At 39.3% G+C, this 27,933-nt stretch overlaps 2 protein-coding genes across 2 annotated transcripts; both read left to right on the top strand.

Moving 5' to 3' along the window:
- On the top strand, nt 1-27,933 carry LOC134384396 (testicular spindle-associated protein SHCBP1L-like). Its single transcript, XM_063105920.1, has 7 exons — nt 1-5; nt 2,229-2,417; nt 7,614-7,719; nt 17,130-17,283; nt 18,479-18,729; nt 19,580-19,702; nt 27,682-27,933. The coding sequence occupies exons 1-7, from the start codon at nt 1-3 to the stop codon at nt 27,931-27,933; spliced, it is 1,080 nt and encodes a 359-aa protein (XP_062961990.1).
- LOC134383305 (uncharacterized) lies at nt 20,370-27,269 on the top strand. The gene is made up of 3 exons (XM_063104213.1): nt 20,370-20,403; nt 22,084-23,323; nt 27,221-27,269. The coding sequence occupies exons 1-3, from the start codon at nt 20,370-20,372 to the stop codon at nt 27,267-27,269; spliced, it is 1,323 nt and encodes a 440-aa protein (XP_062960283.1).

Genomic DNA, 27,933 nt, shown 5'->3' with positions numbered 1-27,933 from the left:
ATGCCGTATGCAAATGTCAGGCTTTCCAGTGTTCTAGGCTGTCACTCCACCTGTGTGCACCACTGATCTGGGCTCAACGTTTGTCAGGAAGGAAGGGAACGTAGTCACAGAAAAAAAATTTTTTTTATAAAAATGAAATATTTAAATACCACTTCATCATTTTCTTCTTTAATTCATGATATTTGGTTTTGTAAAAGAAAGAAGAAATGATGATTGCTTATGTGTGGGCCCTCAAAAAATAAATGTCCATTGATTTCATTTTTACTTACGTTTTCAATTAATCCCAGAATCCAGATTAATTTCTTCTAGCTTTCTGGAAGGGAATGAAATTTATGTTTATAATTTTATGTAATCTGAACTAAAGATTTGGAGAGTATTGAGTTATTTCTATGATTTTAATGGTTTTGTGTCATCTACTCTATTTTTATTTATTTATTTATTTATTTTAAAGGTGACCGGTAAGGGGATCTTAACCCTTGGCTTGGTCTTGTCAGCACCACACTCTCCCAAGTGAGCCACGGGCCGGCCCTGTGTCATCTACTTTAGGTGTAGATAATTGAATATTATAGTTCCAAATGCCTTAATGTCTACGTTAGTGAAACAGTGATGTACACAGTAGTGAAAACAGTTATTAACACATTTATTTTCCTTCTGTTTGTACTTCAGTTCCAAAAGTTCAGCATTAAATTGGCTTTAGTTGTATTTATGCCTTGATCACAGTTCTGCTCCTTGGTATGAGACCGAGACAGGAAAGTGAGACACACCTGTGAAAGCCCAGCCTAAGTCTCACATAGAGGGATAAGAACTTTTAGTTTAGTTATAGTTTTTAAATTAAATAAACAATTTGTTTGAAGTATAATTGGATAATGATAATTTTAAAATTTGCTAAAAGATTTTTCTAGCTGTAAGATTTTTGGTCAGTTAGGTCTTTAGCTACGACGAGGTGTTGTGTTTCTGTCCATAGAACATGCGCGGGTTAACACGTGGTCCCTGTCATCTTTTCCAGCCATCCTCAGCGAATGTGCCTGGGCTGTGGGGTGGGTGGCTGCTGATGAGGCCGCTATTCTTCTGCACAGGACACAGCCCAGCATGTGCCTGGTTCAGGAGTGTCCGTAGAGTCTTCTTTGAATAAAAAGCACAGAATAATAATCGCACTCCAAATATGTTATCCTCTTTACCTTTCAGCTCGTTGCCTCTTCCCTTGAGTGAGGCGCTGCCCCTAACCTAAGACAACACACTTGTGTTATCAGTAACGTGTCTAGAGGGAGCTGTACACACACAAGGACTCTGTCTCTTTCACCCTGGGACCCGGGCCCTTGTTTCACCCAAAGTGAACTCTGCAGGTGACCTGTAGAGACATCAGAGGAAGTCACCTTCACGGTGGTTTTCCTTATCAAGTTTTTTCCTTTATTTTTCAGAGATGTAACTTTTCTACCCTACTGTTTCTCTATCTTCAAACACTCTCCTCATTGTAATTTGAGAAACAAAAGGATTTTTTTTATATTCAATGTTCTTTTCTCTTCATTTTTTGGTTGCTTTTTTGAAACTTAATTGATTATACATATTTGTGGGGGACAGAGTTGACTATCAATATTTGTGTATAATATGTGATGGCCAAATCAGGATAATTAGCTTATTCATCATTACAATACATAAACAAAAGCATAATTTTAAGGGGATATTTTGGTACTCATGTTGAAACCCTGGAGATCTTTGTAAAATTAAATTTATGCATTTATCTTTTCCAAACCCAGGCACTTCCTTCCATCAGATGGATTTCCAGCCTACTGGCAGGCAGTTATTTCCTAAACTATTAGTATGGTAGATCTTGTGGTCTCTCATTTGAGCAAATCCAGAACTGGAAACCACATATCCCACTGTGTACAGATTGCTTTGAAGTTATTTCAGGATTCACGAAAGCGTCTTCTACATGTCTTTTTCTGCCCTGTATGGGTTTTTCCAAAGGTTAGGTTTCTTCTTTTTTTTTTTTTTTGGAACCTTGTCAGTTTCCCCCCACCACTCAATCACCACTTAATAAGTGTGGTCAGCTTGTTTTAAGGTGCTTAAAATTCATTGATGTTTCCAGGAACTTTTGGATAAATTGACCACCTGTTGGCCACCTGCTCAAGTTTTCTCAGGGTCTACCCGGGACAGGCTTCTGTGCCCAGGGCTTGTTTTGAGTGCCCACAGCCAGTTGGGTGCAGTGATTATCCATTTCTCATTCTCAGTGCAATCGCTTCAATCCTGAGGGCCTGGCTTGACCAATGCGCAGAGGACTTCCGAGAACCCCCTCACTTCCCGTGCTTACAGAAGATGCTGGATTACCTCAAACGGATGATGCCAGGCTCTGACCCAGAGCGAAGAGCACAAAACCTTCTTGAGCAGTTTCAGAAGCAAGAAGTGGAAACTGACAGTGAGTACTGCGTTTGCTCACAGGGAAAAGCTAGATTCTGATTTCCAGCCTCCATGTTGGAGGAAAGCTCTCCCTGTACTGGTTGACTAGGAAAGCTTGGTGCCCTCAGAAGACAAGCTGCTGGAGGATTGACATGGGCATAAAATTCTCAAGGTTATTGACGTGCTAAATACAGAGCCTTACAGCTTTAGAGCAGAGAGGGGGTTTTTCAAGACCACCTAGTCTGCTCCCCATTTTATAGATGAGAAAACAGTGGAAACTGTGGCTCCGAGAAGTTAAGTAATTTCCTAGGGTTTCTTCTGTTACCAAGAAGAAGAGGGTATTTTTAAGATGTCAGTTTGGCCCAAATTGATCGATAGGTTCAGTGCAACCCCAGTGAAAATCCTAGCAAACTATTTTGTAGATATTGACAAACTGTTTCTAAAATTCATATGGAAAGTCAAAAAACCTAGAATAGCCAACAAAGAGGGAGGACTCATACTACTACCCAATTTTAAGCCTTTCTGTAAAGCCATAGTAATCAAGAGAGTGTGGTCTTGGTAAAGAATAGATACACAGATGAATGGAACAGAATAGAACGTTCATATATAGTCCAGAATAGAGAGTCCACACAAATAGTTGACGATCTTTGACAAAGGCACAAAGGAAATTCAATGGAGAAATTATATTCTTTTCAGCAAATAGTGCTGGAATAACTGAACATCCATATTAAAAAGCATGAATGTAGACCTTTCACAAAAATTAACTTGAAGTGGTCCATAGACCTAAACATAAAACTGAAAACTTTAAGACTTGTGGAATAAAATATAAGAGAAAACCTAGGTGACCTTGGGTTTGGCAATGAGTTTTTAGATACAACCACAACTGTGTCATCCATGAGAGAAAAAATAAGTTGAACTTTATTGAAATTAGACCTGCTCTGCAAAACACACTTACCAGAATGAAAAGACAAGCCACAGATTGGGAGAAAATACTTGCAAGACACATATCATATAAAAGTCTTATATCTGAAATATATAAACTTCTCTTGAAACTCAAGCATAAGATGACAATACAATTAAAAATGGGCAAAAGACTTGAACAGACATTACACCAAAGAAGATACATGGGTAGCAAATATGCATATAAAAAGACACTCAACCATTTTACATTAGGGAATTGCAAATTAAAACATTGAGATACCACTACGTACCTATTAGAGTGGCTAATATCCAAAAAACTGATAAGATCAGTTCTGGTGAGGATATGTAGCAACAGGAACTCTCACTCATTGTTGGTTGAAATGCAAAATGGGTACCACCTCTCTGAAAGGCTGTTTGGCAGTTTCTTATAAAGCTAAACATAATTTAGACATAGCACCCAGCAATTGCACTCCTAGTTGGTATTTACCTAACCTGAAAACTTATATTCACATAAAAACCTGCACAGACATAAAAAGGATCATAAAGGAATACTATGAACAATTCATGCCAACACATTAGGGAACCTAGATAAAACAGGCAAATGCCTAGAAAGATAAAATCTACCAAAACCAATTCAAGCAGAACATAAATTCTGAACGGATCTATAACAAGTAAGTTCATTGAATTAGCAAATGGAAAACTACCCACAAAGAAAAGCCAAGAACCAGATGTCTTCACGGATAAATTCTAATGAAAGTTTAAAGAAGAATTAACACTAGTTCTTCAAAAACTCTTCCAAAAAAATAGAAGGAAACACTGTCCCAACTCATTCTATGAGTCTGATATTACTCTGATACCAAAACCAAGGACATCACAAGAAAACTATAGACTAATAAATGAATTTAGATGCAAAATTCTCAACAAAATATGAACAAACTGAGTCCGTTCACATACAAAAAGGACAAGACACTATGACCAAATGGGATTTATCCCAGGAATGCAAAGTTGTTTTCATCATATCGAAGAGATACCTGTACTCCCATGTTTATTGCAGTGCCATTTACAATAGCCAAAAGTTGGAACCAGCCTAAATGCCCATCGGATGAGCGAATAAGGAAAATGTGGTATATCTACACAATAGAATATTACTCTGCTGTAAAAAAAAGAATGAAATACTACCATTTGCAGCAACATGGATGGACTCAGAGGAAATTATACTGAGTGATTATAAGCCAGGCACAGAAAGAGAAATACCACATGTTCTCACTTATATGTGGGAGCTAATAGAAATAAATAAATAAGTATACAAACAAGGTGGGGGGGGACACACAACAATCACAATAATTCCTTGAATTTGTTAAGATAAGTGAACAGATATGATGTTGATGGGGTGGTGGGTAAAGGGGAGAGGGAGTGGGGGAAAAGCAATTGGTAAAGGGACACGAAAATCAACTACAGTGCATATTGATAAATTAAAATGAAAAAATGAAAATCAATCAATATAATACGATATTAATAGAATTTTTAAAAGTCACGTGATCATCTCAATAGACACAGTAGAAGCATTTGACAATTCAATACCCTTTCATGATAAAAACTTTAAAGAAACTTGTTATATAAGGGATTTTCCTCAACCTGTTTAAAGTCATCTATGAAAAACCCACAACTTCACACTTTGTGGGGAAAGAACGGATGTTTTCCCCCTACAATCAGGAATTAGACAAGAATGTTCCCTCTTGCCATTTATATTCAAATTGTACTGGAGGTTCTAGCTAGAGCAGTAAGGCAAGAGAAAGAAAAGGCCTCCAGATTGAAAAGGAAAAAGTAAGATTATCTCTACACAGATGACATGATCTTGTATATTAAAAATCCTATAATGAAATGCTACTCAGCAATATAAAGAAACAAACTGCTAATACACACGGTAACATGGATGGATCTCAAAAATAGGCTGAGTGAAAAAAGCCAGACCCAAGAGTGGATAGTATATTATTCCACTTTATTTATTTGTTTATTTCTTTTTGGTAGCTGGCTGGTAGACAAGTCCCATTATTCCACTTTAAAATTCCATTTAAAAATTCCAAGAAAGGAGTGGAACAACAGGAACTCTCATTCATTGCTGGTGAAAATGCAAAAGGGTACAGTCACTTTGGAAGACAGGTTGGAAGTTTCTTACTAAACTAAGCATACCCTTACCATACGATCCAGCAATCAAATTCCTTGGTATTTACCCACATGAATTGAAAACGTGTGTCCATACAAAACCCCTGCACACTGATGTTTATAACAGCTTTATTCATAATTGCCAAAACTTGGAATCAACCAAGATGTCCCTCAGTAGGTGAATGTGTAAATAAACTGGTATGTCCAGACAATGAAATGTTATTCAGCACTAAAAAAAAAAAAAAAAAAAAAAAAAGACCTAGCAAGCCATGAAAAGACATGAAAGAAACTTAAATGCATATTACTAAATGAACAAATTTAATCTGAAAAGGCTACATAAACTGTATGGCTCCAATTATATGATATTCTGGAAAAGACAAAACTATGAAAGCAGTAAAAAGATCGGTGGTTGCCAAGGATTAGGGGAGAGGGAGGGATGAATCGTCAGATCACAGAGGATTTTTAGGGCAGTGAAACTACTCTGTGTGATACAATAATGGTGGCTACATGTCATTATATATTTGTCTAACCCCCAAGAATGGACTGTGCCAAGAGTCAACCCTAATGTAAACTAAGGACTTTGGGTGATAATGATGTGTCAGGGTAGGGTCACCAATTGTAACAAATGTACCACTCTGGTACTGGGGGTCAATAGTGGGGAAGGTTGCGTGTGTATAGGAACAACGGGTGTATGGGAATTCTATGTAACTTTTGCTCAATTTTGCTGTGAATCTAAAACTGCCCTAAAAAATAAAATCTGTTTTTAAAAATTTCAAGAAAGGGAAATCTATAATGACAGAAAGCAGATCAGTGTTTACCTGGGAGTGTGTGTAAAGGATGGCTGCAATGATGCATACAGAAACTTATCAGTATGATGGAAAGGTTCTATATCTTGATTATTGTGATTTTGAGTTAAATGGGTATAAACCTTTGTGAAACCTCATGGAACAGTTAACTTAAAATGAGTATATTTGATGTAAATTATACCTTAATAAATTTAATTTTAAAAAACTCACTTATATACCTTCGATTTAAAACTAACATAGCATGATAAATTGCTATGGTTTCCTCAATATTTAGGATGCTTTACTCTTGGAGCAGCTGGTAATTTGGTACATGATGAAAAAATGCATGAGCAGTTCTTTATCTCTCAAGATCAAAACCACTTGCTTAAATGGGTATAAAAATGCTGAGTGACTTGATTTTTAAATGTCTGAGAAAACTTTGGGAGACACTGCTAATATGTTGAAATTCAAATTTTAATAATTTGCACGGAAAATTCTTAGAAACAATTCCCTGAAATATTATGCTTTACTAAAATATTTGATAACTGAGATATAAGCTCAAAAATACTGGCACTTAAAGCTGCATCCCCTTAGCATCAAGCAATAATCAAACTGTAGAGAACCCAAAAAATGATACCTAAGGAGATTGTTGGTAAATCTATACCTACTGGCAAAGGATTGTTGTCCCTTTTGGCTGATAGTAATTATGAAAGACAATAGTTAGAGTGAAATGTTTTCTCTGACTTTGCTTTGGAGACACTTAAATGATTAAGAAACGGGAAACAGGAAATATAAAGAAAAGCAGAAAGAAGAGAAAGAATGGAATTAATTAGAAATGCTGAGCAGCAAACAATATGAAAACAACTAAGAGAAGCTGTAATAGTTCTGCTGCGAGGCTAACAGCCAGCTCCTCTATGGAAACCATACCCTTTGAAACAAAACAATCTGTGAATTGAACAAAGTATCAAAGATTAGGTATGTCCCAAAACATTTTTATGCCTCAGTATCACAGACATCACCATCTCTGTTTTGTGTGAGTCTACAACTCAGTGGATTATGAAAGTATAATCAGGAAAATTTTCTACAGGAAGGTTGAGGTGGCTGAGGCAAAGGTTGTAGTAGGTTGTGTACAGATTTCCAGGTACAATCCATTACAATAACAAGATTTTAGAGTTTAAAGGTAAAAAGATCTTAATCATTACATCACTCTCAAGTTGCTCATTACTCTCAAGGAGCTTATAATTAATGAAACGTTTCTTAAAGATGCTTGGTACCAAGTTTTTATTTACTGGGTAGAAATAGAGTATTTTTCATGTTGATTTAATCACAAATAAATATTTTTAACTATAGAGTTCATGGACCTTTCTTTCCAAGAATTCTGAGGCGTAGGAAAGGAAAAAGAGACTTTGGAAAGACTATAACACATATTGTAGCAAAAGCGATGACTACTGAAATGGTAAGTATACTTTATTCTTATTTGTTCATTTAAGTTTTAGCTGCACATATTCAGAAAAGAAGTTCTTGTCTGATTCATTAATGCCTTATTTTCCCCATTACATCCAGCTCAGCAATTGGCATATAATAGGTACTAAATAAATTAACGTTGACTACAATTTACTGAGTACTAAGCTTGTTGCCAGGTACTATGCTCGTTGCTATTGGGAGGCTGAGACACAGATGTAAAAAAAGATTGCATTCAGGGGAGATACAGCATTGAACGATACCCACAGTCTTGCTTCTTCATACATTCAGCCAATTTTGGAGATGTGGACAAGTAAGCAGACAATTACAATCAAAGCACAAAATGATAAATGCTATGATAAGGGTATGTATAAGGAGCACATAGAATGGCGATATAAGACAGAATTAGGAATTCTGGCAATGCTAGCTAGAAGAAATAACTCAGCCTAAACCTGAAGGATGAATATCAATTTAGCCAGCCCAAGAGCAAAAAGTGTTCTAAGCCAAGGAGTAAATATTTCTATTTCACTGGACCTCTCAGTAGCATTTCACAGCTCTCTCCTTGAAATATTCTCTTCCTTTGTTTTTTACTATACTGGTTTTTATCCTCTCTAGGTGCTTTTTTCCTCATACCCTCTAAAGTATGGGTACTTGTCTTTTTACTGCTCTATATTATCCCTAAGTGATTAATCTTCTCCCATAACTTCATTTATATATATTTGTAATCCAAAATGTACATCCACAGCCCAGACTTTTTGTTCTAAGCCCCAAGCCTACATGGCCGACTGCCTATTGCTCATCACCACTTGATTGTCTTGCAAGTACTTCAACTCAGATGTCTGCAATTAAATTCATGATCATATTCATTGACTTGCTTATATTCTGTAGTTCTCTGTTTCAGTAAATGGCACAACCATCTACCCGTTGCTAATTACAGTTTTCTGGGAGTGTTTTTCCTCCTAGCCTTCATCACCTTCGTACACTCACTTTTCTCCCTTACTTTAACCCCACATCCTTGTGTAAGCCGTATTGTTTCTTCCACCTGCTGAGCCACTGCTCTTCAGGTCTGAATTTAAATGTTATTTCCACAGAAAAAGGCTTTCTAAACCTCTCAGAACACATTAGACAGCTATATACAATTACAGCACCCTGCACTTTTCCTTACTGGCACTTTCCCATATCATGACTATATATAGTACTTTTTGTGGCTATCTATTGACTGTCTCTTTCGCTCAAATATGAGCTTCTTACGAGCAATGACTGTGTATTTACCACTCCTGGAATCACCTAGCATGATGCTTGGCACATGGTGGGTGCCCATCAGTTTCTGTTGAATCAGTAAATGAGTGTATATGTGACAAGAGAGTATGGTGCATATGAGGGACTGAAAGAAGTCCACCAAAGCTGGTCTTTAAAACCTAAGAGGACAGTGGTGAGAGATAAAGCTGGCTTATTAGACTGCTATCCTACCCATTTTTACCATTTTCACTAAAATTTAATTTCCTTTTAATTGCTTATTGGATTAGACCATTCGATAATGTTAATTATTCTACCAATATCTTTGTAAACATCTTTTAAAACATCTTTGTAAAAAGTAAGGTATAGGTTTTGCTTTTATCCCAGCCTTATGTTGTCATTTTCACTTTACTTCTCACTTTCGCTTTTATTTCTGTTCTGGCTTCATTTTCTTCACTTTCCTATTGGACAGTGAGAAATTTATTTTATTTTTATCCAGCACTTTGCTATCCTGTCTTCATTTGTGTAATTATCCCTGAACTTTAGAGGTCAGGTAAATGAGAGGAGGACTACAGAGGAGCCGGCATCATCAGCTTCTATTTTATTTAGATCTTTGGTTTTAAATTTATCTTTGAGGTTGACAAATTGGTTTGATAGTCATCATAGCTATGCACATAGCCTTTAACAATTTCCTCAGCTTGGAAGATACTTTACTCAGAATTCTTGCTCTATACTCTCCCTGTAGTAAGTTTTACCCATGCCCATCATCTTTACAAAGTGGTGTGTGGAAAGACATGGACTTTGTAGTAAGATAGCTCCAATGTTCAAATACCCTACCTGAGATCATTTGATAACTATGCAGTCTTGGGCAAGCTACATAACCTCTCTGAACCTCAATTTCCTTATTTGCAGAGTGCTTTAAAGAGAGAGAGAAAAAAATTGTGTACTGGCCTGGTTGAGAGCATAGGCTTTAAGACCAAACTGCCTGGATTCCTGGCTTTGCCACTTACTAGTTATATGATTTTCAACTAGTTACAAGGGATCTTCAAAAAGTTCATGGAAATATTCACATTATCTTTCATTTTATTTTTTTACAAACTTTTTGAACTCATATTTAACCCATCTGTGCTTTCGTCTTCAAATGTAAAATGAAGATAATAATACTGTTCCATATTTACAGAGTTGTTGTAAAGATTAAAAACATACGTATTTGTAATATGCTTAGAATAATGATGTAGTGGACTGAATTATGTCCCCCCAAATTCCTTGAAGCTTGAATTGTGTCCCCCAAGTTTTATGTATTAGAAACTTAGCCCCCACTGTGACTATTAAGAGAGTGGGAAATCCTATTATGGTAGTTGAAAGGTGGAGCCTTGAAGAGGTGATTGGATTGCAGGACCATAGTGTAGTGAATGGATTAAAAATGGTGGTCAGGGTAATGGTTCTGAGCGCTTTCAAAGAAGAGAGTTTGACTTCCGCTCTGTCTGCTCTCTGTGCTTCCACCTCATTGTAATGTGAGACCCCTGGGTCACTGTCACCAACACCAGATGGACTTTGGACTTCCCAGCCTCAGAAACTGTAAGCAATAAATTTTGTTTTCTTTATACATCACCCAGTTCCAAGTATTTTGTTATAGGCAATGGAAACAAACGAATACAAATGCCCTGAACATAGTAAATGCTCAATTAAGAGTTGACCACCTGTTCCAGTTCCTGAACTAAAGTTAAACATTAGTAATTCTCCCAGATTTAGAGAAACAGCGGTGTCTCCACTGTTGATCACAGGCCTCTCTGCGGCTCCTTCTTTCAGTCTAGAGGCAGTATAGTATGGTGGTGAAGAACATAGACTTGGAAACCTGGGTATGACTCACAGTTTTGCTTCTTAAGATTTGTATGAGATTAAATAAATTACGTGGTTTCTCTTATTTCCTCATCTGAAAAAGAGTAATGAAGTCTATACCATAGGGTGTTAGGCTTAAGTAAAATAATTTACATAAATCTTTTAGCTAAATGCCTAGCACTTACAAACATATCAATTGCTATTGTGATTTCTATTACGGTATTCATGTCCAAATAATGTAGCCATTATTGTCAGATTTTTCCTCTAGTGCTACAAAAGGTGATAACCATGTATGAAAATATACCCAGTACAAAGAATTCAATTAATTTCCTTCCAGTCATATTACTCTGATAGGGACACTTATCCTTCCTAGTGCCTTAAACTGGAGCCTGTTCAGATATAACAAGTTAGTACAAGTTTAATGTGCTGTTAGGTTTGGTTGGCTAAAATTTATTGAGGACTTTTGCATTAAGATTTTTGCATTAGGTAGTCATAAGAAACATTAGTCTATAGTTTTCTTCCAGTGTCTTTGTCTAGCTTTATTATCAGAGAATGCTGGCCTCAGAGAATGAGTTAGAAAGTGTTCTCTCGTATTTTTTGGAAGAATTTGAGAAGAATTGGTGTTAATGGCTCTTTAAATGTTTGGTAGAGTTTACCAATTGAGCTGTCTGGTCCTGTACTTTGTTGGGAGGTGTTTGATTACTGATGTAATCTCTTTACTTGTTATTTGTCTGTTCAGATTTTCTATTTCTTCTTGAATCCATTGGAGTAATTTGTGTGTTTTTAGGAATTTGTATACCTAATCCTTATTGGTGTGAGATCAGCGTATTTGCTGGTGTGCAATTGTTCATAGTATACTCTTACAATCATTTTTATTTCTTTAAAGTCAGTAGCAATGTCCGTACTTTTATTTCTGATTTTAGTTATTTGTACCTTCTTTTTGTTTGTTTGTTTTTTTGGTCTTTTTCGTGACCGGCACTCAGCCAGTGAGTGCACCGGCCAGTCGTATACAGGATCCGAACCCGAGGCGGGAGTGTCGCCGCCGCGCTCCCAGCGCCGCGCGCCACGGGCTCGGCCCTGTACCTTCTCTTTTTAGTTTAGCTTGTTTTGTACATTTTGTTGATCTTTTCAAAGAACCAACTTTTGATTTCATTAGTTCTATTGTTTTTCTATTCTCTATTTTATTGATGTCTTCTGTAATCTTTATTATTTCCTTTCTTTTGCTGCCTTTGGGTTTAGTTTGCTCTTCTTTTTCCAATCCTTAAGATGTAAAGTTGGGTTGTTGATTTGAGATCTTTCTTTTTTAATGTATTTACCGCTATAAATTTTCCACTCAGCTCTGCTTCTGCTGCATCCCATAAGTTTGGATACGTTGTGTCTTTACTTTCATTCATCTCAAAGTATTTTCTAATTTTCCTTGTGTTTTCATCTTTGATTAATTGGTTGTTTAAGAGTATGTTGTTTAATTTCTACATATTCCTGAATTTTCCAGTTTTCTTGTTGTTACTGATTTCTACTTTATTTTAACCATGGTCAGAGATGATCTATGTATTGAGACTTGTTTTGTGACCCAACATATGGTGTATCCTGTGGTATGTTCCATGTGCATTTCAGAAAAATGTGTATTCTTTTGTGTTGGGTGTGAGTCTGCATGTGTGTTAAGTCTAGTTTGATTATAGTTTTCTGTTTTCTTATTGATCTAGACGTTGTAGTTATTATTGAAAGTGTGGTATAGAAGTCTTCAACTATTATTGTGGATTGTCTACTTCTCCCTTCAATTCTGTCAATGTTTACTGCATATATTTTGGGGCTTCTTCATATATTTTTGGACTGTCTTCTTGATGAATTAATTCTTTTGTCAATCTATTATGTCCTTCTTTGTCTCTAACAACAATTTTTGATTGAAGTTTATTTTGTCTAATATTAATATAGCCATCTCAGCTCTCTTTTGATTACCATTTGTGTGGAATATCTTTTTCTATCATTGCACTATTAACCTATATGTGTGTTTGGATCTAAAGTGAATCTCTTGTAACATCATATAGCTAAATTATTTCTCTTTATCCTTTCTATCAGTCTCTATTTTTTAATTGGTGATCTTGATTCATTTACATTTAGACTGATTACTGATAAGGGGAAGTACTTCTGCCATTTTGCTATTTGTTTTCTACAATATCATTTTTTTGTTATTCAACTCCTTCAATACTGTCTTCTTTTGTGTTTGATGATTTTTTTTTCCGGTGTACCATTTTGATTTGTTCCTCATTTCCTTTTGTGTATATTATTTAGTTATTTTCTTGTTGGTTACCAAGGGGATTATAATTCACATTCTAAATTTATGATAATCTAGTTTGAATTGATACCAACTTAGCTTCAATAGCATATAAAAACTCTGCTCCTGTACAGCTCTGTCTCCCCTTTATGTTGTTATTGTCACAAATACATCTTCATACATTGTCTGCCCATTAATATGTATTTATAATTATTGTTTTATGCATTGTTCTTTTAAATCATACAGTAAACTAAAAGAGGAGTTACAAACCAAGAATACAATAATACTGTCTTTATATTCACCCATGTAGCTACCTTTATCAGAATTCTTTATTTCTTTATATGGCTTTGAGTTGCTGTCTATTATTCATTTCATTTCAGTCTGAAGGACTCCCTTACAAGAAATGCTTTTCTGGGAATGTCAGTTTCTTCTTCCTTTTTAAAGGATTGTTTTGCTGGATTTCTAATTCTTGGTTGACAATCCCCCCCCCCCCCCCCCCCCCCCCCCCCCCCCCCCGCCCAGCACTTTATATCATCTCACTGCTTTCTGGCTTCCATGGTGTCTGATGGCAAATCAGCTATTAATATTATTAAGGCTTCCTCATATGTAATGAATTGCTTTTCTCTTGCTGCTTTTAAGATTCTTTGTCTTTGGCTTACTTTAATTGAGATGTATCTTGGTGTGTTATTTATTTGTGTTTATTCTACTTAGAGCCCATTGAGCTTCTTGAATGTGTAGATTCATGCCTTTCACAAAATTTGGGAAGATTTTAGTCATTATTTTTTCAAATATTCTTTCTGTCCCTTTTTCTCTTTCCTCTCCTTCTGAGACTCCCATAATATTCATATATATACTGGTATGCTTGATAGTGTTCCACTGGTCCCTTTGTCTCTGCTCATGCTTTTATGCCCTTTTCTTTCTGTTCCTCAGGCTGGATAATTTCTAATGTCATCCTACTATCAAGATTGCTGATTCTTTCTTTAGCCAGCTAAACTCTGCTGCTGAACCTGTACAGTAAAATTTTCATTTTATCTACTGTATTTTTCAGCTACAGAATTTCTGTTTGATTCTTTTTTATCTCTTTAATTATATTCTCTATTTGTTCATACATTGTTCTCTTGGTTTCCTCTAGTTCTTTGTCCATGGTTGCCTTTAGCTCTTTGAGCATATTTAGGACATTGATTTAACATTTTGTCTGGCAAGTCCAAAGTCTTCTCTGGGCTTGTTCAATGATAGTTTCTGAGAATTTCTTTTTTTTTTTTTTCTCCCTTTGAATAGTATAGGTCACAGTTTCCCGTTTTTTTTAAATATCTTGTAATTTTTTATTGAGAACTGGACATTTTGGATATTAAAATGTGTGGAAATCAAATAGTACTCTTGTCAGGGTTTGTATTGGTTGTGGGAGACTAAATTTGTTTGTTTGTTTAATGACTTTTTCAAACTACTTTTGCAAAGGCTGTATTCCTTTTTTGCATGACAAGTTAAGTCTCTGTCATGTTATCTCTGTTATATTATCTCAGAGTGACCTGATAGAGATTTTCCTAAATGCCTGCAGGTAAAAATAAAAAAAAGCTCTCCTAGTCTTTTCAGACTGGCTGAGCTGAGGCACTCTAAAGCTTAGCCAGGTTGCCTAAAAGTCTGCTTTGGCTTTTGCCTCCTGCTTGTGCAGGGCCCAAAGATCAGCCACAGGTTCAAGCCTACGGTCCTCTCAGATCTCTTGTGAGCATTTGACCAGCCCTGGGCATGTGCATTTCACTACAGATTCCCCTGTATAGGAAGTAGTCCTTTCAAGCCCTTATTCCTTCAAGAATATTCCTTCCCAGTCTCTTCCTTTGAGGGCTTTTGCTTGCCTCTTTCTCTGTCCCTTTTCCCAGGCAACTAAAGGAAGTATATGTCTTTAAATGTTCTCATCGGATGCTGCCTACAAAGCTGGTCCAGCCTGAGGGAGTGAAACAAAGGTCAGTTTCTTTGTGTCGGTTCTTCAGGGAACTGTCAGTATGCACAACAACAGTATTTAGAGAAAAAGATCCGTGTTGCACCCCACCTTATCCTCTGCAAGCACCAGCAAGCCACACCAAGAGTGCAGGCTGCCATCCCCACTGCTGCTGCTGAGATAGGAAGTGGAGGATGGTAGGCAGGTAAGAAAAAAATGCCACAGTGCTTTCTTACTGACTTTTAGCAGCCTCTTCATTAAGCACTCCCTTCTTTGCTGTGTTTGATTAGATCCTAGAGTTCTAAAGAGTTGAATCTGTCAGTGTTTGCAAAGTTAACATTTGCTTCAGTGGAAGCAATTCTTGGAGCTCTCTTTACCATTTCTGTGACCTCACCTCTTTCTTATATCTTTAACCTCTCCTCTTTATTCTTGAATACATGAGACATATTCAATTCTATTTTAAATAACAAAACAATACGTGCCTTAAACACCACACCTCTATATCTTCCCTTGCAGAGCAAAACTACTTGAAATATTTATCTGCACTTATCTCCTTTTCTTTCACATTCATGTGTCTGCTCACTGTGATCTTGCTTCTGCCTCTAGAATACCCCTGAAAATGCTGTTGTGGTCCAGTGGGCCTTCTTGGGGCCAAATGCGGTAGGCACAATGGAGCATTACCATTTTATGTAATATTTTGAGACAAATAATACATTGAGACATATTCAGTAGGTTTGCTGATTTAGGAAAGATTAGAAGTTTCACATATATCGGGAAAAAATGTTCAGTCTCGCATATCAAAGGAATGTAAATGGAAACAAGGCACGGTGAAGATTTTTTGTTTATCAAAGTGGCAGATTTTTTAAAAACAATTTTAATGCTTTGTATTGATGAGTTTGCAGCAAATGAACATTCTCAAACCAATTTTTAATTGATTAAACTTTTCTGGAGAGCAATTTGGCAATGTGTATCCAAGAGGCTTAAAATGTTTATACCTTTTGATTCAGTAATTCCCTGTCTATTAATTTATCCTAAAGAAATAACTAGAAGCATGCATAAGGATTTATTTTTTGTAGTATTTTCATAATATTGAAAAATTGTAAACAATCTAAATAAGAGTAAGAAAATCATGATATAAATTCTGAGACATGTGTATAATTATGTAATCACTAAAAATTGGGCTTTGAAAAAATACTTAAAGACATGGGGAAATGTAATATAATGTAATTAAAAAATAAGAATTCAAAACTATATCCAGTTTATGATATGATATATTGGTATATGAATAAATGAATATATGTGTGGGAAAAGTAATAGAAGGAAATGTCTATGTAAACAAAGGTTTTATTTAAGTAAAAGTTTACAATTTTTCCTTTCTTGTTAAACTTGCTTTCATTCTCTATGTTTTTAAATAACAAACAAGCACCACTTTTATAATAAGAAAAAAGATTTATGAATGATAATTCCCTTTCCATTGGAATAACAGAATAATAGGCTTTTTTTTCAGAATATATTTTTAGTTTCCAAATTTAGACCTGAAGCTCTTCACTCTTCAGGCCACTGATAGTGAAATTGTCTCATCTTTTCTACTCCCAGTGCAGATTCTTGGTACTTTTTATTTTTAGCTCCAGAATCTTTAATATATAATATTTTATTGATTTACAAAATTGGTGTGTCAGTTTGAGTGAAAGAAAACAAATAGTGCATAGGAACAAGCGTGAGATCTGGTGTCATACAGATGTGGACCTAAAGCTCGGCTGCATCACTCCTCACTCTGTGTCCTTGGGCGACTCTTTTAATCCCCGTGAGCTTCAATTTCCTTAGGCTTCTAGCAGGGATAAATGATGACTTATCTCGAAGAACCGCTGTGAGGCTTAGTAGGTAATATGTAAAGTTCAAAGTATGATTTCTGGCAAATGGCTCATACCTAGTATTTAATAACTATACAATTATTAGTGATTGTAAAGAAAATTTCATTTCATCATTTCCTGAGTTGATGGACTGATACGTTAAGCGTTTAATGAACAAATACCGTATAGGAAAGGCTTTGGGGAAAAGCACTGATTAAAATGATATGTTTCAGTTTAACTTATTGGAGAAGGTGCACTGTTTTATGTCTTCTTAGGTGAAGGACTTATCGTCAGACACACTTCTCCAACAGCATGATGATTTGGATTTGGCTTTGGATCGCTGTTATAGTGGAGATACAGTAGTTATTTTTCCAGGAGAATATCAAGCTGCAAATCTGGCTTTATTGACTGATGACATCATTATAAAGGGTTAGCAGGGCATTCTTTGTAGGTTTTTACAGCAATGTATATTGGACTAATTTTGTATTATAAACATGCTTAATGGAATTATTGGAAATTCGAAGAGTTTATATTTCATGAGAATCCTTATGTGCTTTTTACCTATTCCGTAAGATGTGTTTATATTTTCTATTGGCTCCATCTACATTTTTACCAAAACGACTTTTTTCTTATCTATTTCTTTCTTTCTTTCTTTTTTTTTTTTTTGTGTGTGTATCGTTTTTCGTGACCGGCACTCAGCCAGTGAGTGCACTGGTCATTCCTATATAGGATCCGAACCCGCGGCGGGAGCGTCGCCACGGGCTCGGCCCTTTCTTATCTATTTCCACTGTTCTTTATATCACTTTAGTAAGAAAACCCAGATGTAAGGTTATATTAACAGCATCTCCTCAAAAGGACTAATTTACTTGCTAACTTAGAAAAGCAGCATTTAGTAAATTTCTTTTATGATCTTGACATATTTAGTAACTCTAATTCTACCCTTTTAACTTTGAAGTAAGGATATTCCCATTGTCTAGCGAAAAGAGCAGTTGACTTAAACCTTACCTATCTATTGGAAAATCAAGCAAAATGTTCACTATATTTTGATTATTTTAATAAGTAGTATTTTGCTGAGCTATATGGGTAATAAGGATCATATAAGCAATTTCAAAAATCTGTAGCCTTCTTTGAGAATCCAACCTCTCATTTTTGGGTGTGTTGTTAAGTTTAAATAATTGCTTTGACTACTATAGAGCAAAATTAGGGGTATGATTACTTAATCTAAGTTAATTCAAAAGTCTCTGCCAGTCTTTTCTAGTTATAGTAATTAATTACAGTTTTGAAACTAGGTTAGGCTATGGTATACTTTTTGTATCTTAGACATTTTGTACATGACTGCTGACTGTAAGATTTGGGGAAATATACAGCAGAATGAGTATGTTGAATAAATACCAAAGGTACATTTAGATTGATTATAAACCCACATTTTTCCATCATGGCATCAAAATATAGACAAAAAATTACATTACAGTTAAGCATCTACTTAGTTAACAATGGGAAAAGTATGTAACTTGTTTAAAATATTTGAAAAGAAAACAGTAAGAGCAAGCATTATTGAATGAATAAAGGCCTTTAAACCTGGGGATTACTGACTTAATTATGTATTTTTGTCTCTATGAATCAGGAATTGGAAAGAGAGAGGAAATTATGATTACTTCTGAACCTTCTCATGACAGTTTTGTTATGTCCAGAGCTGACAATGTAAAACTAATGCATCTGTCTTTGATACAGCAAGGGACGGTTGAAGATATCGTGGTAGTGGAATCTGGTCACACGACTCTAGAAAACTGTATATTAAAATGTGAAGGAACAGGAGTGTGTGTTCTCACAGGGGCCGCTTTGACAATTACAGACAGTGAAATAACTGGTGCCCAGGTATTTCATTCTATAAAAAGTACAGCTTTATACTTTAAGTGATCTTAATATGCAAAGCGTAACAATTTCTCCATCTTTGAAAGGAATTATAATAAAACTTGGAAACTGGTAGAAATCAACAAAACGAGGATAAGTACAGCATGTCATAGTACACTTAGGAAAAGAGAACTGCCTAAGTCCAAAGTAAGGAATCATTACCTTTAAGTGTGATTTTCAAAACATCCAGAAATTAGTGGCTAGAAAACAAATCATGAGCCAGTTACTTGAAGGCTTATTTAAGAAGAAATAAGGACTTACAAGCTCTCAGACATTGCTGTAAATATTGTGCTTAGTTCTGACAGCTTTTGAATAATCAGGACATAGAAAACTTGAGTCTTCAGATAACATTCACCTAGATCATTAAAGTACCAGAGAATTGAATGAGAAAAAGGTGTAAAGGAAGAAGAAAAACAAGAGGATCTTTTAAAGAATGACTTTTTCATTTCCACTTAAAATGAGGAAATACACGTTAGCAGCACTGTGGAGGATTTACAGTAGGTACAAATTTTTATTACTGAAACAATTGCTTATAGAGGTTTTGGACTCCCTTCTAAAGAATTTGAGTGGGAGAATAAGGTAACGAACTATATGACCTCAACCTTCCTTCTAGGCCAAATGATTCTGTAACAGAGATTTCGTTTTCAACATTTGTAAACATTCTCTCTGCAATAAATTGTTGCATTTATTATCACATATATTCACGTAACTTAGTGTTTAGATTGCTAATATAGAATTACAGTTTTCAAGTGTAAAGAAAATTGTGGAGGATTTGTGTGTTTTGTAGATTGTTTTATTTGCTTTTAATTGACAGGGTGCTGGTGTTGAACTATATCCTGGGAGCACAGCCATTTTGGAAAGGAATGAAATTCATCACTATAATAATCTCAAAACCAGTGATAGTTCGAAAAGCACTTTAGGTGGAGTTAACATGAAGGTATTCTCTTTTCTTAATGTAGAATCATTGTAAGACTAGTAATTTGATAGTAAAATGTTAGTTTTAGTCTTAAAATTTAGTCTAAATGCTATCATTGATTTGGAAAATAGTATAAGTAATAATTAAAATATGGTTAAATGATGTCTGATGGGAAACAAGTTTAGCCTTATAATTTAATAATTTCAATTTAAACTTCTAGCAAATAACTTTGCACATGAGAAAGTAGATAGGTTTTGCTCTTTTAAAAATATTTTAGATTTTTCATCATCAGATCTATAATACATTTTGGAAAGTAAAGCAAATTAAGAGAATAATAATATATAAAGAAACACTTCAAGTATTACCTTCATAGTTGTGTAAAATGATTTAAGCTAACCAACTAAAACATTAATAGCAATAATTTATAGGTAAAATGTCTTCCCATTTTTTTTTTTTTTTTTTTGCTTCTGTAAATCCTTTCTAGGTCCCTCTAGGCTTGTATAGTTAATACGTTTTACGTTTATGATGTTTTCCCCTAGAACTCTACATTCTAACCAAATGAGCTAACTAGACAGCCGTTGAACTTTACATTCTACTTCTTTGTTTTATGAATGTACATTTTGTCTCCTCAAATAGATTATAAATGACTTAAGGGCAGGAATTGTATTTTATACTCAAAGTGTGAGCCATGGACCGGCAGCATTGGCATCACATGGTAGCTTGTTAGAAATGCAGAATCTTGAGCCTTACCTAACATCTAGAGTTAGAATCTGATTTTTACCAAGATCCACAGGTGATTGATATGTACATTAAGTTCGATAAGCATAGTTTATAAAATCTGACAAGGTCTGGCACCTGCCTTCTCCAAACTCATCTCCTTCCACTCCTCTTCACATGTATTGAAGCCACACTGGCTTTCTCTGTGTTCCCAGAAATTATTAACCTTATTCTGGCTATTACCTTTACTAGAAACACTTCCTGTAGATATTAAGGTGCTGAAGGAAGTGCTTTTTACAAGGGTATAGGGAAAATACAGCCAAAAAGTCAAGTTAAGAAACAAGGGGAACAGAGTCAAACAGGATATCTGTGGTTATGCACCTGGGCCCCGGCCCGAGGCAAAGGGCGGATAGTTCCCAGAAATAGACAAGTCAGTTAAAGTTTCAAGAGTGCCCCTCAGCTGTTTCAAGGACTCCCATGAAGGAAGTGCTTTTTACAAGGGTATAGGGAAAATACAGCCAAAAAGTCAAGTTAAGAAACAAGGGGAACAGAGTCAAACAGGATATCTGTGGTTATGCACCTGGGCCCCGGCCCGAGGCAAAGGGCGGATAGTTCCCAGAAATAGACAAGTCAGTTAAAGTTTCAAGAGTGCCCCTCAGCTGTTTCAAGGACTCCCACTTGACCGAAGTTCACCCCTGGCTTGATTTAAACTAACCAATTACCTTGCTTCTCGCTTCTGTACCCGCGCTTTTTGCTATAAAAAGGACCCAGGAGCTCTACTCGGCGCGCCAGTCTTTCGAAAGACTGAGTCGCCCGGGTACCTGTGTGTTCAATAAACCTCTTGTTTTTGCATCCGAAGCCGTGGTCTCGCTGTTCCTTGGGAGGGTCTCCCTGAACTGACTGACTACCCACTGCGGGAGTCTTTCATTTGGGGGCTCGTCCGGGATCGGAGACCCCCACCCAGGGACCACCGACCCACCAACGGGAGGTAAGCTGGCCAGCAGTCGTTCTGTGTCTCGTTTCTGTGTCTCGTCTCTGTGTCTGACTCAGTGATTTCGACTGTCTTTTCTGAGCGCGCGCATTTTGGTTTCAGTTTGTTCCGGGTTAGTCGCTCTGGGAGCGAAGTGCGGGTAGCGAACAGACGTGTTCGGGGGCTCGCCACCCGGCAATCCTGGGAGACGTCCCAGGATCAGGGGAGGACCAGGGACGCCTGGTGGACCCCTTGGCAGAGGATTATTGTGTTTTGGTCTCACCGCGTCTCGGGAGGCGCGCTCTGCCATCGGACTCTTTCTTCTATTTCTACGGCACTCGGTCTCGTCGCCGTTTCTGGTTTCTTTTTGTCTTAGTTGTGATAGGTCTTTGCGTCGTCGTTCCCCTATTGGAAATTTTCGAGATGGGGCAAAGTGCCCTTACGCCCCTCTCCCTTACTCTAGATCATTGGAAAGATGTCAAAGCCAGGGCTCACAATCTGTCCATGGAGATCAAAAAAGGAAAATGGCAGACTTTCTGTTCGTCTGAGTGGCCCACATTCGGCGTAGGTTGGCCGCCAGAGGGAACCTTTGATCTTACTGTCATTTTTGCAGTTAAAAAGATTGTTTTTCAGGAGACCGGAGGACACCCGGACCAGGTTGCCTATGTCGTGGTATGGCAAGACCTCGCCCAGAATCCCCCTCCCTGGGTGCCACCCTCCAGCAAAGTCGCTGTTGTTTCGGGATCAGAAAATACTCAAAGGCCACCTACAAGGAAGCCTTCCGCCCCTCCCCAACCCCCCGTCCTCCCGACACCAGACGACTCGCTCCTTCTCTCTGAGCCCCCGCCCTACCCGGCGGCCCTGCCGCCTCCTCTGGCCCCTCAGGCGATCGGACCGGTGCCGGGCCAGGCGCCCGATAGTTCCGATCCTGAGGGACCAGCCGCTAGGACCAGGAGTCGCCGTGCCCGCAGTCCGGCAGACGACTCAGGTCCTGACTCCACTGTGATTTTACCCCTCCGAGCCATAGGACCCCCAGCCGAGCCCAACGGCCTAGTTCCTCTACAATATTGGCCTTTTTCCTCAGCAGATCTTTACAATTGGAAGTCTAACCACCCGTCTTTTTCTGAAAAACCAGCAGGACTCACGGGACTTCTTGAGTCCCTTATGTTCTCTCACCAGCCCACTTGGGACGATTGCCAACAGCTACTCCAGATCCTCTTCACCACTGAAGAGCGAGAAAGGATTCTTCTGGAGGCCCGCAAGAACGTTCTCGGGGACAACGGGGCCCCTACACAACTCGAGAACCTCATTAATGAGGCCTTCCCCCTCAATCGACCTCAATGGGATTACAACACGGCCGAAGGTAGGGAGCGTCTTCTGGTCTACCGCCGGACTCTAGTGGCAGGTCTCAAAGGGGCAGCCCGGCGCCCCACCAATTTGGCTAAGGTAAGAGAGGTCTTGCAGGGACCGGTAGAACCCCCCTCGGTTTTCTTGGAACGCCTGATGGAGGCATATAGGAGATACACTCCGTTTGACCCCTCTTCTGAGGGACAGCAGGCGGCAGTTGCAATGGCCTTCATCGGACAGGCAGCCCCAGATATCAAGAAAAAGTTGCAGAGGCTAGAGGGGCTCCAAGATTATTCCTTACAAGATTTAGTGAGAGAGGCAGAAAAGGTGTACCACAAGAGAGAGACAGAAGAGGAAAAACAAGAAAGAGAAAAAAGAGAGACAGAAGAGAGAGAGAGACGGCGCGATAGGCGCCAAGAAAAAAACTTGACTAGGATTTTGGCCGCAGTGGTAGGTGAAAGAGGGTCTAGAGATAGGCAGACAGGGAACCTGAGCAACCGGGCAAAGAAAACACCTAGGGATGGAAGACCCCCTCTAGACAAAGACCAATGCGCGTACTGTAAAGAGAAGGGTCACTGGGCAAGAGAATGTCCCCGGAAAAAGAACATCAGAGAAGCCAAGGTTCTATCCCTAGACGACTAGGGGAGTCAAGGTTCGGACCCCCTCCCCGAACCTAGGGTAACATTGACAGTGGAGGGGACCCCCATCGAGTTTCTGGTCGATACCGGGGCTGAACATTCGGTACTGACCCAACCCATGGGGAAGGTAGGGTCCAGGCGGACAGTCGTAGTAGGAGCGACCGGCAGCAAAGTCTACCCCTGGACCACACAGAGACTTTTAAGGGTCGGACATAAGCAAGTGACCCATTCCTTTTTGGTCATACCTGAGTGCCCTACTCCTCTGTTGGGCCGGGAACCGGAGGGCCGACGAGGCTGCAAAACAAGCCGCCCTGTCGGTCAGGGTGCTAGCAGAAACTATAAAGCTTCAAGAGCCAATCGAGCCTGCTCAAGCTAGGACCAAGCCAAGAGAGCTCACTCCTGACCAGGGAAAAGAATTCATTTAGCGGTTACATCAGCTAACACACTTAGGACCAGAAAAGCTCCTTCAACTAACGAGCCGCACCAGCCTCTCCATCCCGAATCTCCGGTCCACCGTTCAAGAAGTCGCCAATCGGTGTCCGGCTTGTGCCATGACTAATGCGACTACCACCTACCGAGAGACCGGAAAAAGACAACGGGGAGATCGACCCGGCGTATACTGGGAAGTAGACTTTACAGAGGTAAAGCCTGGCCGGTATGGGAACAGGTATCTGCTAGTATTTGTAGATACTTTCTCTGGATGGGTAGAAGCTTTTCCTACCAAAACGGAAACGGCCCTGACTGTATGTAAAAAGATACTAGAAGAAATCCTGCCCCGTTTCGGGATCCCCAAGGTGATCGGGTCAGATAATGGCCCAGCCTTTGTTGCTCAGGTAAGCCAGGGACTGGCCACTCAACTGGGGATAAATTGGAAGTTACACTGTGCGTATAGACCCCAGAGCTCAGGTCAAGTAGAGAGAATGAATAGAACCATCAAAGAGACCTTAACTAAATTGGCCTTAGAGACCGGTGGAAAAGACTGGGTGGCCCTCCTTCCCTTAGCGCTGTTCAGAGCCAGGAATACCCCTGGCCAGTACGGTCTAACTCCCTATGAAATCCTCTACGGGGGACCCCCCCCCATACTTGAGTTGGGAGAAACACTGGGTCCCGCTGATAATTTTCTCCCTGTCTTATTTACCCATTTAAAGGCTCTAGAAGTTGTGAAGACCCAGATTTGGGACCAGATCAAAGAGGCATATCAGCCCGGTACCATAGCTGTCCCCCACCCGTTCCAGGTCGGAGACCGAGTGCTGGTCAGACGCCATCGACCCAGCAACCTTGAGCCTCGGTGGAAAGGCCCGTATCTGGTATTGCTGACCACCCCGACCGCAGTAAAAGTTGATGGCATCGCTGCCTGGGTCCATGCTTCCCATCTCAAGCCTGCACCACCCCCGGCACCAAACGAGACCTGGGAGCTGGAAAGGACTGATCATCCTCTTAAGCTGCGTATTCGGCGGCGGAAAAATGAGTCCACCGGGTAAGAACCCCCACCGGCCTGTGATCCTCACCTGGAAGGTACTGTCCCAAACTGGAGAAGTTGTCTGGACCAAACAGGCTACCCAGCCTCCTTGGACTTGGTGGCCCGATCTTAAACCTGATGTATGTGCCCTGGCGGCGGGTATTGAAACCTGGGATATCCCGGGATCCAGTGTATCGGCCTCCAAGGCCCAGATCAGACCCCCTGATTCAGACTATACAAAAGCTTATAATCAGATCACCTGGGGGGTCCCAGGGTGCAGCTATCCCCGAGCTAGAAACAGGCTTGCCGCTTCCCCCTTCTACGTGTGCCCCCGGGATGGCCGGACCCTTTCAGAAGCTAGAAGGTGCGGAGGGCTGGAATCCCTATATTGCAAAGAATGGGGTTGTGAAACCACGGGGACAGTCTACTGGGGACCTAGTTCCTCATGGGACCTCATAACTGTAGAACGTAACGGTAGCAGTAAAAGCTGTGACAACTCCGGCTGGTGTAACCCCCTTAAAATAAAATTCACAGAGAAAGGAAAAAATTCCAGAGATTGGGCACAAGGAAGAACCTGGGGACTAAGGTTCTATTTGACGGGAAACGATCCAGGTGTACAGTTTACCATTCGCCTAGAGATCACCAATATGCCAACTGTGGCAGTGGGCCCCGACCCCGTCCTTGCAGAACAGGGACCTCCTAGCAACAAGCTGTTCCCAATGACTAGCAGGCAACCCCCCGCGGCACAAAGGAGCACTGCTACACAGAGCCTCCTATCACCAGGCACTCTACCCCCCACCACGGGTGACAGGCTCTTTGGTCTTGTACAGGGGGCCTTCCTAGCTCTAAATGCCACCAACCCGAACGCCACAGAGCATTGCTGGCTCTGTCTGGCCATAAGCCCCCCCTACTATGAAGGAATAGCCTTTTTGGGAGAGGCCAATTATACCAGCGCCGAGAGTTGCCGTTGGGGGACCCAGGGAAAGCTTACTCTCACAGAGGTCACAGGACAAGGGTTATGTATAGGAACAATACCTTCTACCCATCAACATCTTTGCAACCAGACCCTATCCATCAATTCCTCCGGGGACCATCAGTACCTTCTCCCCTCCAACCATAGCTGGTGGGCTTGCAGCACCGGTCTCACCCCTTGCGTTTCCCTCTCAGTTTTTAATCAGTCTAAGGATTTCTGTGTCCAGGTTCAGCTGATTCCTCGCATCTATTACCATCCTGAAGAAACTTTGTTGCAGGCCTATGACAACCCTCATCCCAGGTTTAAGAGAGAACCTCTCACACTTACCCTAGCTGTCCTACTGGGAATTGTGGCAGGTATAGGTACCGGCTCGGCTGCTCTGATTAAAGGACCTATAGACCTCCAGCGGGGCCTAACCGAGCTCCAGACTGCCATGGACACTGACCTCCGGGCCCTCCAGGATTCAGTCAGCAAGTTAGAGGACTCATTGACTTCTCTATCTGAGGTAGTACTCCAAAATAGGCGAGGCCTTGACTTACTGTTTTTAAGAGAGGGAGGCCTCTGCGCGGCCCTCAGAGAGGAGTGCTGTTTTTATGTAGACCATTCAGGTGTGATACGAGACACCATGGCCAAACTCAAACAAAGACTAGATAAAAGACAGTTAGAGCGCCAAAAAGATCAAAACTGGTTTGAAGGTTGGTTCAATAGCTCCCCTTGGTTCACTACCCTACTGTCAACCATCGCCGGGCCCCTATTACTCCTCCTTCTGTTGTTCACCCTTGGGCCCTACGTCATCAATAGACTAGTCCAATTCATCAATGATAGGGTAAGTGCAGTTAAGATTCTGGTCTTTAGGCAAAAATACCAAACCTTAAATGGCGAAGATAACTTTTAATTCCGCTCTAAGATTAGAGCGATCCACAAGAGAAATGGGGGAATGAAGGAAGTGCTTTTTACAAGGGTATAGGGAAAATACAGCCAAAAAGTCAAGTTAAGAAACAAGGGGAACAGAGTCAAACAGGATATCTGTGGTTATGCACCTGGGCCCCGGCCCGAGGCAAAGGGCGGATAGTTCCCAGAAATAGACAAGTCAGTTAAAGTTTCAAGAGTGCCCCTCAGCTGTTTCAAGGACTCCCACTTGACCGAAGTTCACCCCTGGCTTGATTTAAACTAACCAATTACCTTGCTTCTCGCTTCTGTACCCGCGCTTTTTGCTATAAAAAGGACCCAGGAGCTCTACTCGGCGCGCCAGTCTTTCGAAAGACTGAGTCGCCCGGGTACCTGTGTGTTCAATAAACCTCTTGTTTTTGCATCCGAAGCCGTGGTCTCGCTGTTCCTTGGGAGGGTCTCCCTGAACTGACTGACTACCCACTGCGGGAGTCTTTCAGTGCAGACCTCATTATTTATTTCTGAACATAATTGTCCGTCTTCAAAGAAGCCGTTACTATGAAGGACACTTCACTCTGAAGAACACGCTAAACTGAGTGGTGGCTCCTCCCTACCCACTCCTGCTATCGCATTGCCCTATTTTATTTTCTCCGTATCACATATTATTATCTGAAGTTATTTATTTTCAGGTTTATCATGTTATACTAGAGGTCAGCTTCATGGAATGTATCTCTATCCAGAATCAGTTTTGTTTTGTTTTTTAATCAATAACCGATAAAAATAAATTGAAAACCTCATTTAATATTTTCTCATTAAACATTTTTGTAGTTAATATTACATTAATCAGTGCCAGAAAAATAGCACTTGTTCAAAGTTGAGAGTCTCAGATGTTTTAAAGAAACCTGTTAACTCATGAATAAGTTATAGAGTAATTTTTACATGTTCATTAGTTCATATTTTTTTTAACAAGAATTATTGAAAAACTAATTTCCTCAAATAATTTAACAGGTTCTCCCAGCACCCAAACTGAAGATGACTAACAAGCATATTCACAACAACAATGGCTATGGAGTAAGCATTCTTCAACCAACTGAGCAATTTTTTATTGTAGCAGAAGAAGCTCTCAACAAAGGGGCTGCTTCAGGAGATAAAAAAGATGATCAAATGCTTTCTAAAGTAATGCAAAACCTCAATCTGGAAATGAATAATAATAAGATAGAAGCAAATGTAAAGGGGGATATCAGAATAGTCACAAGTTAA

Source organism: Cynocephalus volans, chromosome 8 (assembly GCF_027409185.1).
Source record: "Cynocephalus volans isolate mCynVol1 chromosome 8, mCynVol1.pri, whole genome shotgun sequence".
Classification (NCBI taxonomy): domain Eukaryota; kingdom Metazoa; phylum Chordata; class Mammalia; order Dermoptera; family Cynocephalidae; genus Cynocephalus; species Cynocephalus volans.
Note: the sequence above shows the minus strand (reverse complement) of the source record. Positions and strands in the feature narration are given on the sequence as shown.

Excerpts from the sequence above, each read along its gene's own strand:
- LOC134384396 (XM_063105920.1), top strand. Across the intron at positions 7,720-17,129 it reads AAGCGATGACTACTGAAATG|GTGAAGGACTTATCGTCAGA; the intron begins GTAAGTATACTT and ends ATGTCTTCTTAG. Across the intron at positions 19,703-27,681 it reads TAGGTGGAGTTAACATGAAG|GTTCTCCCAGCACCCAAACT; the intron begins GTATTCTCTTTT and ends ATAATTTAACAG.
- LOC134383305 (XM_063104213.1), top strand. The coding sequence starts at position 20,370 with ATGGACCGGCAGCATTGGCATCACATGGTAGCTT. Across the intron at positions 20,404-22,083 it reads TTGGCATCACATGGTAGCTT|CCTCCAGCAAAGTCGCTGTT; the intron begins GTTAGAAATGCA and ends CCTGGGTGCCAC. Across the intron at positions 23,324-27,220 it reads TGTCCCCGGAAAAAGAACAT|AAGCCGTTACTATGAAGGAC; the intron begins CAGAGAAGCCAA and ends CCGTCTTCAAAG.